Source organism: Thunnus thynnus, chromosome 18, assembly GCF_963924715.1.
Source record: "Thunnus thynnus chromosome 18, fThuThy2.1, whole genome shotgun sequence".
In the NCBI taxonomy this organism is placed as follows: Eukaryota; Metazoa; Chordata; class Actinopteri; order Scombriformes; family Scombridae; genus Thunnus; species Thunnus thynnus.
In genome coordinates, this window is record NC_089534.1 from 21624638 (window position 1) to 21639032 (window position 14395).

The 14395-nt window shown below is 41.1% G+C and overlaps 2 protein-coding genes across 2 annotated transcripts; one reads left to right on the forward strand and one right to left on the reverse strand.

Annotated features, from left to right (window-relative positions):
* The first annotated feature begins 324 nt into the window (after positions 1 to 324).
* Positions 325 to 10759, forward strand: si:dkey-174m14.3 (uncharacterized protein LOC563117 homolog). The gene is made up of 5 exons (XM_067571847.1): positions 325 to 617; positions 2463 to 2529; positions 4049 to 4156; positions 4845 to 4925; positions 7770 to 10759. The coding sequence occupies exons 1-5, from the start codon at positions 427 to 429 to the stop codon at positions 9180 to 9182; spliced, it is 1860 nt and encodes a 619-aa protein (XP_067427948.1). The 5' UTR covers positions 325 to 426; the 3' UTR covers positions 9183 to 10759.
* Positions 10760 to 11564: 805 nt separating this feature from the next.
* Positions 11565 to 14230, reverse strand: rdh14b (retinol dehydrogenase 14b). Its single transcript, XM_067571849.1, has 2 exons — positions 13679 to 14230; positions 11565 to 12438 (listed from the first exon to the last, which is right to left on the reverse strand). The coding sequence occupies exons 1-2, from the start codon at positions 14030 to 14032 to the stop codon at positions 11821 to 11823; spliced, it is 972 nt and encodes a 323-aa protein (XP_067427950.1). The 5' UTR covers positions 14033 to 14230; the 3' UTR covers positions 11565 to 11820.
* Positions 14231 to 14395: the final 165 nt, after the last annotated feature.

A 14395-nucleotide genomic window follows, 5' to 3' on the forward strand; every position in this document is an offset into this window, starting at 1 on the left:
TGTCTTGCTGAATTACATGTGGGGGGTATCGCTGTTCCGTAAATCTGAGCCTTCACAGTCCATTCATGTGATGTATTAGAGTTCATTGGCTCATATTTCATCACAGATTACACCCTCCCCTTTTTTTCAGTGGGAACAATCTCACTGATGATTGGGTTTCTGCAGTGTGCTGTAGATCTAATGACTTAAAAAGCTCCATATCCCTGCTTGTCCCTGCCTGGATTCTTAATTCAGGATTTGTGTTTTGGTCCCACGTTTTCTTTATACAAAGCACTTTCGCACACAACTTTTCTGCTTCTATCACCCTCTCATGATGTTCTCATTACTGCTGCATGGCCGTTTAGGGGTACATTAAAATGATATGTATACCCTTATAAGTCCATTTAGATAAGCATATACCCAAGTTACAAGCTTGTTCCCTCTGCCATGTGCCCTGTGTGTTTGTGTGTGTGCAGCTCATTGCTGGAGCAGAAGGAGGACTTGCGGAAGCGGCTTTCCTACACAACACACAAGCTGGAGCTGCTGCAGAGCGAGTTTGACTCCACACGGCAGTACCTGGAGACAGAGCTGCGCCGTGCACAGGAGGAACTGGACAAGTTCACTGATAAACTGCGCAGGTAGGCCTACATACTGGAAAACACTGAGGATATGGTGTGCAATAGAAATATTGGGTATTAATGGGATTTTACCCCAAACTTCTTCTTTATTTAATCAGATAATCTAATCTAATTTAGATTAGATTCATTTTTTGATTTGTTTTAAGACAGACCTGAGTACAGGAGCAGAAGAGTGGACAGAGAGAGGACATAATACACATTAGGGCTGCAACTAATGATTATTTTCATTATTGATTAATCTGCCAATTATTTTCTCGATTCATCAATTCATCGTTTGGTCTATGAATTGTCAGTAGTGAAAAATGACTGTTACAAATAGTGAAAAATGACTGTTACAATTTCCCAGCATCAAAGGTGACGTCTTTAGATAAGATTATTAGGAAATAAAGTATGAATATAAATAAAGTAACTATAAGTGTATGAATAGCAAAAAGAGGAACTACTGGTTCATAGAATTATGGGTTCTTGTGAATGAAACACATTTTGTCTCATCAGCATTTGGAAAGTTTAGAGATTTCTTAAAAAGTCGAAAGCAGATTGTAATCTTGACATGGCTCGAGTCAGAGCAAAGCCAGGTGCATTTAAAACCATGTTGTCTTCATAAAAAATAGGTAAAGTCTGTGTTGGCACAATAATATTACTAATGTAAATTCTGAATAATTACGGACCAAGAATGGAGCCTTGTGGTACGCCTTTGGTAATTACAAGGGGGGATTGCTTAAGACTTTTAATGTAGTTAGCCTGTAATATACCAGGGCCCATATTTATCAAATTGAAATGAGAAAATGTTACACAGTGAAAAAGTTATATTAATTGTGCAGGAGAGGAAGGAAGCCCAGAGAGCTTATACAAAGTCCCCCTAGAACAGGGTAGTTATAGCTCACGATTTGCATTTGATTTGAACATTTGATGGAATGTAACTCCACTTTTTCTTTTTTTCACACTTTCATGCATTCTCATTGTCTGCACTTATGGTACTAAATTCTCCTTATAATTTGATTTCTCTCTGATCTCTCCCTGCTGCTGTTTAGTTTTTTGTTTCCATTTCAGCCAATTTCCTACTATTTTATGCCTTTTTGCAAAATGCTACATCACATAATCCTTGTCTTTGATTGACTACTCCTGCTTTAAGTATACATGTGATTAATCGTGTGATCACTTGAGAGTTACTCTAAAATGTTACAACCACTTTTCTGTAAGTATTTGAGTTGCTTGATAAATGTGTCTTATTTTTACCACTCGGTAAAAACTTTTTTACTCTTTAAAACATCCTTAAATGTAATTCTCAGATTTTTGATTACAAAAAAAAAAAAAAACGGGCTCAGACAAACAGTCCTGCGTATGATTCATGCAATGTGTTGGCTAAAATGTAATGGTCAATGGTAGAAAAAGCCTTAGAGAGATCAAGAAATAGAATAGTGCAGAGCAGTTTCTCATGTGTGGAATTATTAATATTATTTTGATGGCTGGGATTGCTGAATCTGGAAAAGGAGTTGTACCCACGACCCTAACCTACCACTGAATCTCTCTTTGCACAGCGAGTGAGTGACTCACATTATCTGGAACTGCTGTCCAAAATGTTGCCCTGTACAGTGTGTCTCTTTTCTCGACCGCAAGTACTAGAATGAAACATTCACTTAATCATCATATCAGTAGAGTGAGGTCAGTGAAATGTGAAAACAACTCTCACGAGTGCCATAAACTGAAACAGTTGAATGTGATTCAGCTCTGACTATACTGCTGGATGTGCCAATATGCATATTTTCAGTGTGGAGAGGTCTCTGCTGCTGTGTATCTACAAACTATTTTCTGCAAGTGAGCAATGTCGTTTATTGTGTGGTTTAGAATACAAAGCAGCTACTCAGCACTGCAGAGGATCAACCAAGATCTGGAGGAAAAGATTCACAGAAATGTAAGTGTTAAGCTGAGTAAGCCTATGTGTGGGTGTGTGTGTGTGTGTGTAAGTGTGTGTACACCCATTCACATGAATTCCCATGCTTGCGGTTAAGTACCTGTAGAAACAGAAGAAAGAGAATCACATAAGCAAGTCATGCGGTTTAGAGATGGTACAGAACGCATTGAGAGCCAATTTGAATATGAATGCCCTGCTGTTGGTACCACTGACGTTAATTATGGCTTATTACAATTGGCTGTCCTCCTTCCAATGGCAGACTGATAGCAAACCCATTGTTCCTCAGGGCACCGCACTTCACTTTATTTGTCAGACATTGCTTTTGCCGGTGGAAAGATACAATTAACTAGCCTGTCTGAGAACACTGTATGACCATCAGGTGCCTTTGCTGTTGAATAGACAGCTGAAAATGTTCGCCGAATGGGTTTGATACAGCACAAGATAATAATCATTATGGTTTCCGTCTTGATTACAATTCAACAGCAGTGAGATACCAGGTAAGGAGATGAAGGTCACCGGGCTTTTTGTGAAAAGAAAAAAGGTCATTTAAAAAAAAGATGAAAGCCAACCTGCAGCTTTTTTTTTCTTTTGAAGCATCCTCATCAGCTGTTATTGATTCATCTCACGTATTCCTTCCTCAAGGGTGAGAAAGGTGCTGAGTAAGTCTCTCTGTAATCGTAAAGCTTGTTTACTCCAGAGGTGCCACAAACCCATCTGACCCCTTGGCTCCTCACAACTATAGAGAATGTAATTACAAGACAGGTAAACACAGTGATACACTTGGAGTGTCTGTGCTTCTACTCGCCCAGACACACTGTTCCAAGTCTGAAGGAAAAGGCAAAATTTTTATTCTCTTAAACCTACACAAGGCAATGTATGTATGTATTGACTGAAGTTTTTGGTGCCACATATGGAAAATGTGCTTGAAATACATAATGAATTGAAACGTCAGTGTCTTTTAAACAGCAGCAACAGAAAACAAACCTGGGCTCACCAGTAATCAGCCTTCCTCAGCCAACAAAAAAGAAAAACATTTACTCTTGTGGAGGGCTCAGTTTACTGACGTCATGGTTTCTCAGTTACCCATAGTAACCGAAACACTAAGTTACAGTATCTCTTGCTGCCACTTGAACACTATCAGTGTGTGAACTCATACAGTATATCTTTAAATCCATCCAGTGTTTATATTTAGAGCCACCGTATCGCAGAGAGTAGATCCTGTTTATGTCACAGAGAACATAGATAATTAGTATATATGAAAGCTTTACACCTTCCTATCCATTAGATTTTGGAGTTATAATGTCAATTTATTATTACTTAGATGTTTTGCTTTATGTCTTCCTGTTTCATTTGGAGGAAAACTACCTTCAGTAACAAAATCATCAAAGTTCAACAAAGTTATTGCAAATGTGCTCAGTGCTGTCACTTATTGGAAAGTCATGGCACTGGAAAACTGTGATGCATGCTTCGATGAATATCACCATTCTGAGTATTATAACTCCTCTCTCGTTGTCGTCAGAGCCAGCACCACGACGATGAGAAGCGAGCTCTGAGCAGAGAGATCATCGTTCTAAACAACCATCTGATGGAGGCCAAGCTCACCATTGAGAAGCTACAAGAGGACAATGTAAGTGCTCAGTGAGCGTTAGACTGCTCAGACCTCATATCCTGTCTGTGACAAAAACAATCTGCTTGATTTCTCAATAATTCAACATTTTCACATTACAATAACATTTGTCAAAACAAGTCATTTATCTTAATAGTAAGAAACTGAACAGGCTTTTGTTTTATTGTGTTGGCTACAATATGCTGCCATACCTGTCAAGTTATTTATAAAGCCCAATATCACAAATCAGAAATTTACCTCAAGGGGCTTTACAACCTGTACAGCACATGACAACCTCTATCCTTCAACTCTCAATTCAGACAACAAAAAACCATTTAACAGGGAAAAAATGGAAAGAAAAAAAAACCCTCAGACTTGTAGACAGACATACCTGTCTATTCCCTTACTAGATTGTACAGAGAAAATAGGAATTATCCTTCAGTTATTTTGGGAACTTTTTTGTCATGGTTGGGTAAGGTGTTCATAGCAAAACAGATCAAACGCTGCTCTTATTCATGTTCATAATGCTGCACAAAAGCCACAAAAAGGTGATGTTTGCAGCTGTAAATAGTGAGATTTTCAGTTTCAAAGAGAAGCAAGCAAAGTAAGGTTGGGGGAGGGGGGCAAAGTGAAATAAAATGAGGAAAATACTCACCAACACCAGTATTCAATATGCTGATATCTCTTGTTGTGATGTTGTGCTCCATAGGATCTGTACAGGAAGGACTGTAACCTGGCTGCTCAGCTTCTCCAGTGCAACAAGTCTCTTTACAGGGCCCAGCTCTCTGAGGTGAGCTATAAATTGTTTTTTTTGGACTGGACACATCTTCTCATTCAATAGGAAGTTGTATCCAAACTTTGACTGGTACTGTATTTTTTTCCCAATTTTTATTTTAGCAGTTTAAGAAGAATACATTCAAATTCTTAATTAACGAAAGTCACATGCAACCAAGAATAAGAACTGTAAGAGCTTAAGGCTTTTTGCTCTGATATTTGATATGAACCCAGAAAATTACGTATAAGGCAAAAAAAACAATTATTTTTCAATGCATTGGTAGCCCAGTAAAAGGGAAAGAAATTTGTATCTGTTTCTGTATTTGTTAACAGCTGATTTGTGAGGAGATTAGATGTGAATGAAAGTGTTGAACAGCACTAAGCTAAGTTTTCAGCCCGTGACATAAGATGGGCAAAAAAATATGCTGTCTCGACAGGAAGGTCATCTTGTCTTTTGTGAGGCAGAAGAGATAAGAGACAAGACTTGGTGGAGCGATGACAACTGTAAGTCACTACAAGACAGGCAGAGACTGAAGACTAAGAAAATCACTAAATTATATTTTTTCTTCTTTTTTCTTTTTTTTGAATGAAAACTCATTGTGACATTTTATATTTATTTATACAAGATATTATATGCCCCATCCAAGTGTAGTTACCAGTGTATTTTTAAAAAGTTGAATTAGTTTTGCTCATTGATATTTACCTGAACCACTTTATCACATTATTACATACATACATTATGTTATATAACATTATTGTAATATTATTATTGCGGTGTGTTTTATACAAAAATAGTACAGTCACAAAAATCACAATAGAGGCAAATTCAGCAGTCACTCTTACTTTTTAAGATTAAAGGTAACATCAAATTTAAATTATATTTACACAAGAACAAAATGTCAAATATACAAATGCACATAAAAAAAATCAAAATAACAATACCACCAGCTGAAAACAACACCAACAAAAATAAAGAAAAAAGAATAATAACTAGAACTAAGTTGCTGTATCAAATATTTGTCCAGTTATTGTGTGGCAAAGAGGAAAATCATTTAGAATTTACATTTTTCCAATATAAACTGCCTTATGCTTTCATTCACATTAAACTGTGCTGACACTGAACTGACATCTCATGGGGGCTTGAACCTGCAAAGTAAAAGTAGCACAAATCTTGTCAATGAGACATGACTTAAGTAATCCAGAGCTCTCAAGTCTTTATCCTCCTGTCACTCAATATGCAGCTAAATTAAAGTGTAATTATACTGCACCAGATCTGGTAATCATGTAAGTGTTTAACAATGAGTAAGCATGAAGCAGCAAAGAAACTGCTTCATGACAGATTGTGAACAAACATGAGGAAAACTACAATATGTGGAAAAATATAGATGGAGAGCACACTGCAGCCTGATCACGCGATCCTGTGAGAAGAGATGCATGTGGATATTGATGAGTGTTTTAACACTAGGCCAGCTTGGCGCCACTTTCCGCTGCATCAGCCTTGGGCCTTGTGCCTGGCCATGTGACAAGAGCTGATTTAAAGCTGGCAAGTGTCCATGAGGTTAAAGAATGCCTCTCCACGTTTTTGTCCATATGGCTGAATGGAAATATCAATGCAAACTGCATTTGGTTGTGTAAGACTCATAAAATATCCCCCTACACATACACTAAACGCACAAACACAAACACGCACTCGCTGCACAAAGTATAGGATCTGATAGGGAGTGAAAAACTGTTCTGCAGGCTCACTGCCAAACATAATGGGGGTCAGAGGCTATACATGCACTCACTGTATGTCCACCAGTACGCCGGTCCTGTGGGAGGGAGCTAATCGAAAGCATATTGATGAATGATGCGGCAGCATTTTGAGAAGTGCAGTGGCTCTTCATCGCCTACTGAAGTGCTTTAGTCGTTTGTTTTGCTGCAAAACAAGCGCAGAGAGGGTATAAAATGATGGGCTCAAATTTCTGAACGCCACATAAAAGCTAATTGTGATCTTGTTCAAAACGAGGCCGAATGAAAAATATGTGGACAATAATTTAGTGGTAGTTAGTTTGGTCGAAGTTGTAATAAAACTGTTATGATAAAATGTCTTTTCATGTTCTCTGTGGTGTTTGCCTTTTCTCTGTCTACAAAGTTATAATTAGCCTGCCTCTCATTGCCAATTAGGAACAACTGACTAGATTCCTGTTGATGATGTGCTGCGGTTGGCTTAATGCTTGTTGCTATGGAGAGGCACAGATAGTGGATGGAGGTTTTTTTTTTTTTATTGAGAAACGCTCGGAATAGAACAATGTCTTTCTTTTCCAAGAAAGGCGCCTTCATTTTCTCTTCCTCTTTTGTTAAGGCTCTTGTCACTGAAAATGACACTTGTATTTTTTTTAACTATAGTCACGAACACAATTATTCCAGTCACATCAGGTAAATACAGAGGTGTGTGTTGTGGTGTCATACTCAAAAGTCACCTGCTCAAGAAGTCACATACTGCAGTGCAAAGAGACAACAGAGCCTGCAAAAAGCAAATGGCAAAAAAACAACATATGATTTCATTTGGTTAAGAAAGTATACTGTAGTATGAGCTCTCTACAAATAAGTGATCATTGAGTTCCCATGTTAATGTAGACTTTCTGGGTATAGAGGTTGAGACAAAATAGTCAGGGGAGTCTTGTAGTGCAATGGAATGTAGAGTGTTCAAGAAACTATTTACACTGAATAGAATAAAGTGCTTTGAATATTCTGTTTATTACAGAACCTGTAAGTTCCTGTAAGTTCAAAAACCTTCTCAGAAATAGCACACATACTGACGTCATGCTACTGTACAGCAGCACTTTAATCACATGTATCTTTTCTCTGACATCTTTAGCTGCCTGCTGATTTTCAGGAGCGACTGACCATGCACATGGAGGAGTCTCCTCTCTGTCACACCTACTCTGACTCTGTCCCGGCCTCTCTTATTGCCAAAGTGCTTGAGAAGCCAGATGAGGTCTGCAGCAGCAGCCAAGCCTCCCGCTCCCCCAGCCCCCAAGCCCAGGAACACGCATTCATTTTGGAGAGCTTGGGCCCAGGAGAGCGCCTGGGGCTCCGGGCGGCCTACAAATCTGACCTGTACAGCAGTGACACGGCCCTGTACTGCCCTGACGACCGGCACCGCGAGCGGAGGCCCAGCATGGACCTCCACGGTCAGAGGAAGCTGCTGTATGGACCCCAGAACTCCACTGACAGCACCCCAGAGGAGGGCTCGGTGGGGTTGAGGCCCGGCTTCTCCCAGGAGCACTTTGCTAAGTTCCCTACCACACTGGGCGCAGGCTCCAGCTCCTACTCCAGCTTCAGTGGAGGGGGCTCTGAAGACAAAGGTAATGGCCCTCCAAGCAGTGCAGCTTCCTCCCCGCGCCATCACTCCCTCTATATGGACTGGAGAGATGCAGGGGACTATGAGAGAAAGAGTGACTCATCGTGGGAGAGGGACAGTCCAAGAGGCTTTGCCAATGCTCATCCCTTCCAGCAGACGGAGCTAAGCCACCACCAGAACGGCAGCTCTCCTGTCTACAGCCGCACCATGTCCTCCTGTTTCAGTGAGCCCTACGAGCCGCTCCCTCCATCCTCCTCCCCGAGTGTTGCCTATGGAGACAGTCGTCGAGGCAGCACACTAGCCCCAGAGGAGGAAGAGCTTATTGGCCGATGGAGACAACTTAGTGTGGAGGACTTAAGTGCCCACACCTACCGCAGTCCAGGCCGGGCCTCGCCCTACAGCTTCTCAGAGCAGCACTTCTCTGTCCGGCCAGCCAAGATCCGACTAGGGCCGCTCTACAGCAGCTTCCAGGAAGGGGCTGACTATTACCATCACGGAGTGGGTGTCATGGACCCAGTGTGGGTCGACGCCAGCCCCAGCCCCGAATGCAGCCCAGGGCTGCGGCAGGCCCACAGCCAAGCCCACCTGTACCGAGCTGAGGACAGCCAGGGGTCGGAGCACAGCCTCTACCACTCAGGGAGCTCCAAAGACAGGGAGGGCAACGTGGCAGCTGGAGGCCAAAGCACGGATTATGTAGACCCCAGCCCCAACAGTTCCACCGAGTCTCTCAACCAGAGGTCCCTGGAGATGGCCGCAGACCTGCAGCACTATCAAGTGGAGATGCACAGCCTGCCTGCACAGGTGAGCCAGTCACCACCACCGGCCCCACCCCCTCCTCCTCCGTACAACCAAAAATTTGGCTCCCTGGGACTTTCCAGGAAGGACAGTCTGACCAAGGCACAGCTATATGGAACGCTTCTGAACTGAGGGACTTTTCAATCAGGTAAATTCTTTGATAGGATGCTAGATGCAAGGCCCTGGTATGTCCAGCTACATCTTCTAATAACACAATCATTTTGATAGAAAATGGTTTGAATAGAAGCCAGGAGCCACAGAATTCAAAGTATCACAAACATGTAACTGTATTGCTGATTATTCAAAAGCTTTGATTGTATGACAGTGGGTGGCTGCAGTGAAGTCCAGAGCAAGTAAGTCATGTAAAAGTTATAGAGGGGCAACAGGGGGAGAGGAGATCAAGGGGCCCCTAAAATTTGTAAGAATGTGTATGTATTTAAATTACAAATGTATAAATATATACTTATAACTGAAAATTGAGTGATATATTTTGTATGTAGCTGTTAACAGGAAATACATCTAAAACAATCACACAAATGCAAATCTCCTTGATGAACCTGGAACTTGTACATAAATTTTAAAAACTGCCAATCCTATATTCAGAAACTCTAAGAGGTACTGTATTTTAATTGAGACTTGATGCCCGTATAAACTGCACATAGATTCGTTTCAGTCACTATTTTCAATTGGCTGAAACAATGTTGGCCTTGTGAAGATTAAAAAATGAATGTGGGACATAGAAAGATGACAAAAAACTAACAAATCACTTACATGAACAATGACACATTTTGATTTTCCTCCGTTGATTGAACTTGACAGTATCGATGGGTGTGTTATATTGTTATTGATGGAACGTTTTGAGATGTAAACATCTGTCTTAGCAGTCAGTATTATTTCATTTTTTGCTCTTCTGTATCCCGCGGAGAGGTTTTCCTGCCCCCATTCTACCTCAGATTTGGATGCCCACACCCCATCAAGCCACTGTAACCCTGTTTCTTTAACAACAATGCATGTTTATATATTTCGGTTGTTTTGTTCGCCTAATAAAGCACAAATTATACATTTAAGCTCCTAGCTTCCTTTAATGTTCAAATGTAACTATGTGAGGATTTGAAACGTGTTTGTCTGCTTTCAAACATAGTAGCATATGATCAGTTGTTATTTTTAAGATAATTACATGTCTGCTGTTTCACAGCAAGTTTCATTATTCAAATTTGCATCACTGCAGCCATGTGGTGTATGTCTGCTGAGTCACCACGAAGCCCTGCTTCATGACTGTTGTGGATTTAAAAATAGGTTAGTAGAGAAGGATTTTTGCCAAGATCAGGAAAACTCAGAAAAAAAGTTTGTGTGTTTGAAGAAAATACACCAACAAGAAAATACTATAAGGTAATGTATGCTATGCTCTGAGTGTTTGTGGTACATAAATTAACAGCTGATGTTCAACATCCATTAGCACATAGTTATGTGTCATGCTCGTACCATATACAAACAGGGTGGGCAAAATAACAGGACTGATTTACAATAAAAAAATATCTCAAAATATCCCTGCAATGAATACGACTTTTGTGATAATATGGTTTTTTTATGTCAGGAACCTGCTGACTCAAGTTTTTTGAGTCTCCAGATAGCGGGGCTGTTATATTGATGTAATATGTTGAATTCCCTTTATTTTGTCCTCCAGTATTATTTAAAAAAAAAAAAAGTTCACAATCTCCGATGTAGATCACTGTTCTAGGAAACTCATTAAGTAATTTCAGAACCATTTTCTTAACATTCTTCACAATTTCATTTATTCTTCTGCATCAGAATTTCACATTGAAATTATTGCTTCATCTCCCTTCAATTCCTTCTGCCGAGCTGAGTTAAATCCATCCAGAGGAGGGAGCCACGGCGCAGCAGCATCTCGCTGATCTTCACTGTCGACCTTATGCGATTCCTGCTCCTCCAGACACAGCAGAGAGCATTTACACTTCAAACACATAAAGAGGGAGAACCAGATTAAACGTCTACCCCCCACCTCTCCCTTTTCAAACTGCAAAATACATGCTAAAGCATGCGCAAATTTAGCATTCAAATACAATAGCTGAACTAGAAATGGATATGATTTTCAAGGCACTCTGAGGATTTGCACGGCACAAGCACCTCACAGTGGAGGCAAATGTGACAACTCGGCTTGGCTTTGATGAATGTTATGATGAGATGATTTCTCTCTCTCTGATCTTGATGTGTGTGTGTGTGTGTGTGTGTGTGTATCATGGTCAGGTGACTGGTACAAAGAGATACGGAGCAGAGCTCTATCTAGGTGTTGTATTCATAAACACAGGCCAGCCAGGCTTGCTGGAAAACAGAAAACTAGCAAGTTTTAGTGATCATTTTAACATTAATGTTTGAACATTTTATCCACTGATAATTTCAAAGTAGTTTGACTGGAAAATCTACTATTAAGTATCATGATTGTCCTCTTCTTGAGTGTCTTTCTAGGAGGCCAAAAAGTCAGAAAGGTCCTCTATACATGTGGATGCTCATGGTACAATTTTTAATTCAAAGCACATTCTCTGATCAACTCACTGCAATGTACACTCAGCACTTTTCCTCACAGACTCTTAATTTACACACTTCATTGGCACAATATGTCAGTCATTTAATAATTATATCCCCAAGTTGGCAATTGTTCTTTTCACCAGCCATCTCTCACAGAATAATATCTGTGGGGCTGCTAGAGATTTGTCCAAGAACAAACAATACCGTCCACAACACAGGACTCGACTCAGTCAGTGAGTCCAACCATCCTCCTGCTTATGTCCCACAGCTTCTTGGCTGCCTGGTCATCTGTGGCTATGGGCATCAGCTCCTCCTCCTCACAGTTAGCGAAACACTTCCCCGACACTCCCTCCACCTCAGGTGAGCAGGTCAGATAGAGAGGGGTCTGGGCCCCCTCCAGTGGACTCTTGAAAAAGACCATTGAGGCGAGGTTGAACAGCGGCTTTGCCAGGAAAGGGATTTCAACATGCCTGCCGAGTCTGGTCCTCACGATACCCGGGGTGAGAGCATTGACTGTGACCCCAGTGCCTTCCAGCTGGCGAGCCAGTTCAAGCGTAAACAGCAGGTTGGCCAACTTGCTCTGACTGTAGCAGAAGGCCTTATCATAGTTATTTTCACTATTCAGGTCATCAAAGTTGATGTGGCCATACTTGTAAAGCTTGGAGGAAACCACAACGATGCGGCTGGGAGCGGACGTCTTCAGGAGGTCCAGCAGGAGGTGAGTGAGGAGGAAGTGGCCCAGGTGATTCACACCGAGCTGCATCTCAAAACCATCCTCTGTCTTTGTGTAGGGACACTGGTAGATGCCTGCATTGTTGATGAGCACATCAATCTTGGATTCCTCCTAATGGATTACAGAGATTGACATGATTTAAGACTCCACAGTTTCCACTTAAAAACATAATCACAGTAAAGATACTATACACCTTTACAATGCAAGGAAAAATACATGCAAAGGAATTCTAGATTTTTCTTCATTTAATCTAAAGGTTTTGTGTATTTATTAAATACTGTCATATAAATATAAGTAAATAAGTGAATTTAAAATTGCTTATGGCTTTATTTTATCAGAAACTGCCTACATGTTGATCGCTCAACAATTAGCCACCTGTGACAGACAATATACTGTAAATTTGTCTTCAAGGAGATGCTAGCATTGTCTATGTTAGCATCACTTGTAAGATAGACCTTTCCAATGTGCCTGCCTTTATTAAGCCTCAAATTAATCCCTTTAGGGCCTTGCTGCTGCCGATTAATTAGTCCTGGTAAACAAAAAAAAACAACTTTGAGGGATCACCCTGAGACATCCAGTGGTGATGGGAGGCAATGTCACCTCACGAGAAAGAAAAAGGCAAGCTCATGTTACTATGAAGAAGGGAAAGTTTTAAAGAAATATACCTGGAGCAGTGGTATATACTCTGAGAGCACTGTGACTTAGTTATGCTATCAAAGGGCACCTACTGTGATGTAAGAATTATTACCAGTTAGACTTTAGCCTTTGCTACTACAGTATGAGTCTCATTACACTGCCTACAACTTTATCCACCATTTCTTTGTATCAATTTAGTTAGGTTTGTGGTTTGTGTATATAGTTATTTTATAACCACTTTTGTTTCATTTCCTTATATATCATTATTATTCATCTTTCGTGAATGTATTTCAATGTCATGCCCTACTCTGTAATTTTTCTATTATCCACAATAACAATTTGAAAAAAAAGAAAGGCATCTAGGGTGCTCAATAACATTTGACTGGCCGTGTACGTTACAGTTTGTGACAAAATAACTATTAGGTTTAATCTGAAAAACTATAAAAGTGAAAAATGTTCTGCAAAGAGCAGGTCACTATCATTTGTCAAAACACATGCAATCAGCACCACGGAGAGCCCCCTTCAGTTAAAGTGACAGTCTCCTTTATACCGGACGTCACAATGACAGGAATGACCTAGACTCCAGTCACTTCAACAGTCACACTGTTAACAACACAGTAGCTTATAAACAAACAATCTCCATTCAGCTGGAAAATAACGTTATATAAAAATCAACTTCCCCACGCCTGCTTTCACATGTACCATGACACCTTACCTCCTTAATCTCTTCACAAAATTTGCGAACTGATCTAAGCGATGCAAGGTCCAGGTGTTTGATGACCACCTCCCCTTGCTCTGGTCCGGCCTGTGTCTTGATTTCCTGGGCTGCCTCTTCGGCGCTGCGCTGGTCCCGACAGGCCATGATGACCCGGGCCTGGAGCTTCAGCAGCTCCCCGGCCAAGGCCTTCCCTATCCCGCTGTTAGCCCCGGTCACGATGACCGTCTTTCCATGCATCGTGTCCGCTGGATACTGTAGCAGCTTCATGGCTTTCTGGCTGGGGAAGAGGCGGCGCAAAAGGAGCAGAACCCCCCCACCAGCAATAACAGCAACCACTACGGCAGTAAACATGGAGGCGGGGACCGGTCACAGGTCAGCAGGGACAAAACCGTTCAGTGGCACGGTGTGTGGCGTTTCAGTGTTACAAAATCACCCCGGAAGTACTTCATACGCAAATTTGTCAGCTTAACTAAGCGTTACACAAAACGGTATAGGTACTATATACCATAATATCTGTATTTTCTATTTTAAAGCAGCCGACGCTAGCAACAAGCTAACTAAGCTAGCAACGTTACCTAGGTTACTTGAGAAAAGAAGACGGAACTACTTCCGGGGTATTCTTCATTACGTCACTAGTTGTGTCACATTTGAAAATTCTCGGCGCAGTAGGCGCTAGGCGTGGTGGTGAATAGGCAGACCACTCCTTCATCTTTC

Bases quoted from the DNA above. Each gene is read 5' to 3' on its own strand.
- rdh14b (XM_067571849.1), bottom strand. From the start codon at position 14,032: ATGTTTACTGCCGTAGTGGTTGCTGTTATTGCTGGTGGGGGGGTTCTG. The intron at 12,439-13,678 runs GTAAGGTGTCAT...GTAATCCATTAG, and splicing joins TTTGTGAAGAGATTAAGGAG to GAGGAATCCAAGATTGATGT.
- si:dkey-174m14.3 (XM_067571847.1), top strand. From the start codon at position 427: ATGTGCCCTGTGTGTTTGTGTGTGTGCAGCTCATTGCTGGAGCAGAAG. The intron at 2,530-4,048 runs GTAAGTGTTAAG...CGTTGTCGTCAG, and splicing joins AGGAAAAGATTCACAGAAAT to AGCCAGCACCACGACGATGA. The intron at 4,157-4,844 runs GTAAGTGCTCAG...TGTGCTCCATAG, and splicing joins AGAAGCTACAAGAGGACAAT to GATCTGTACAGGAAGGACTG.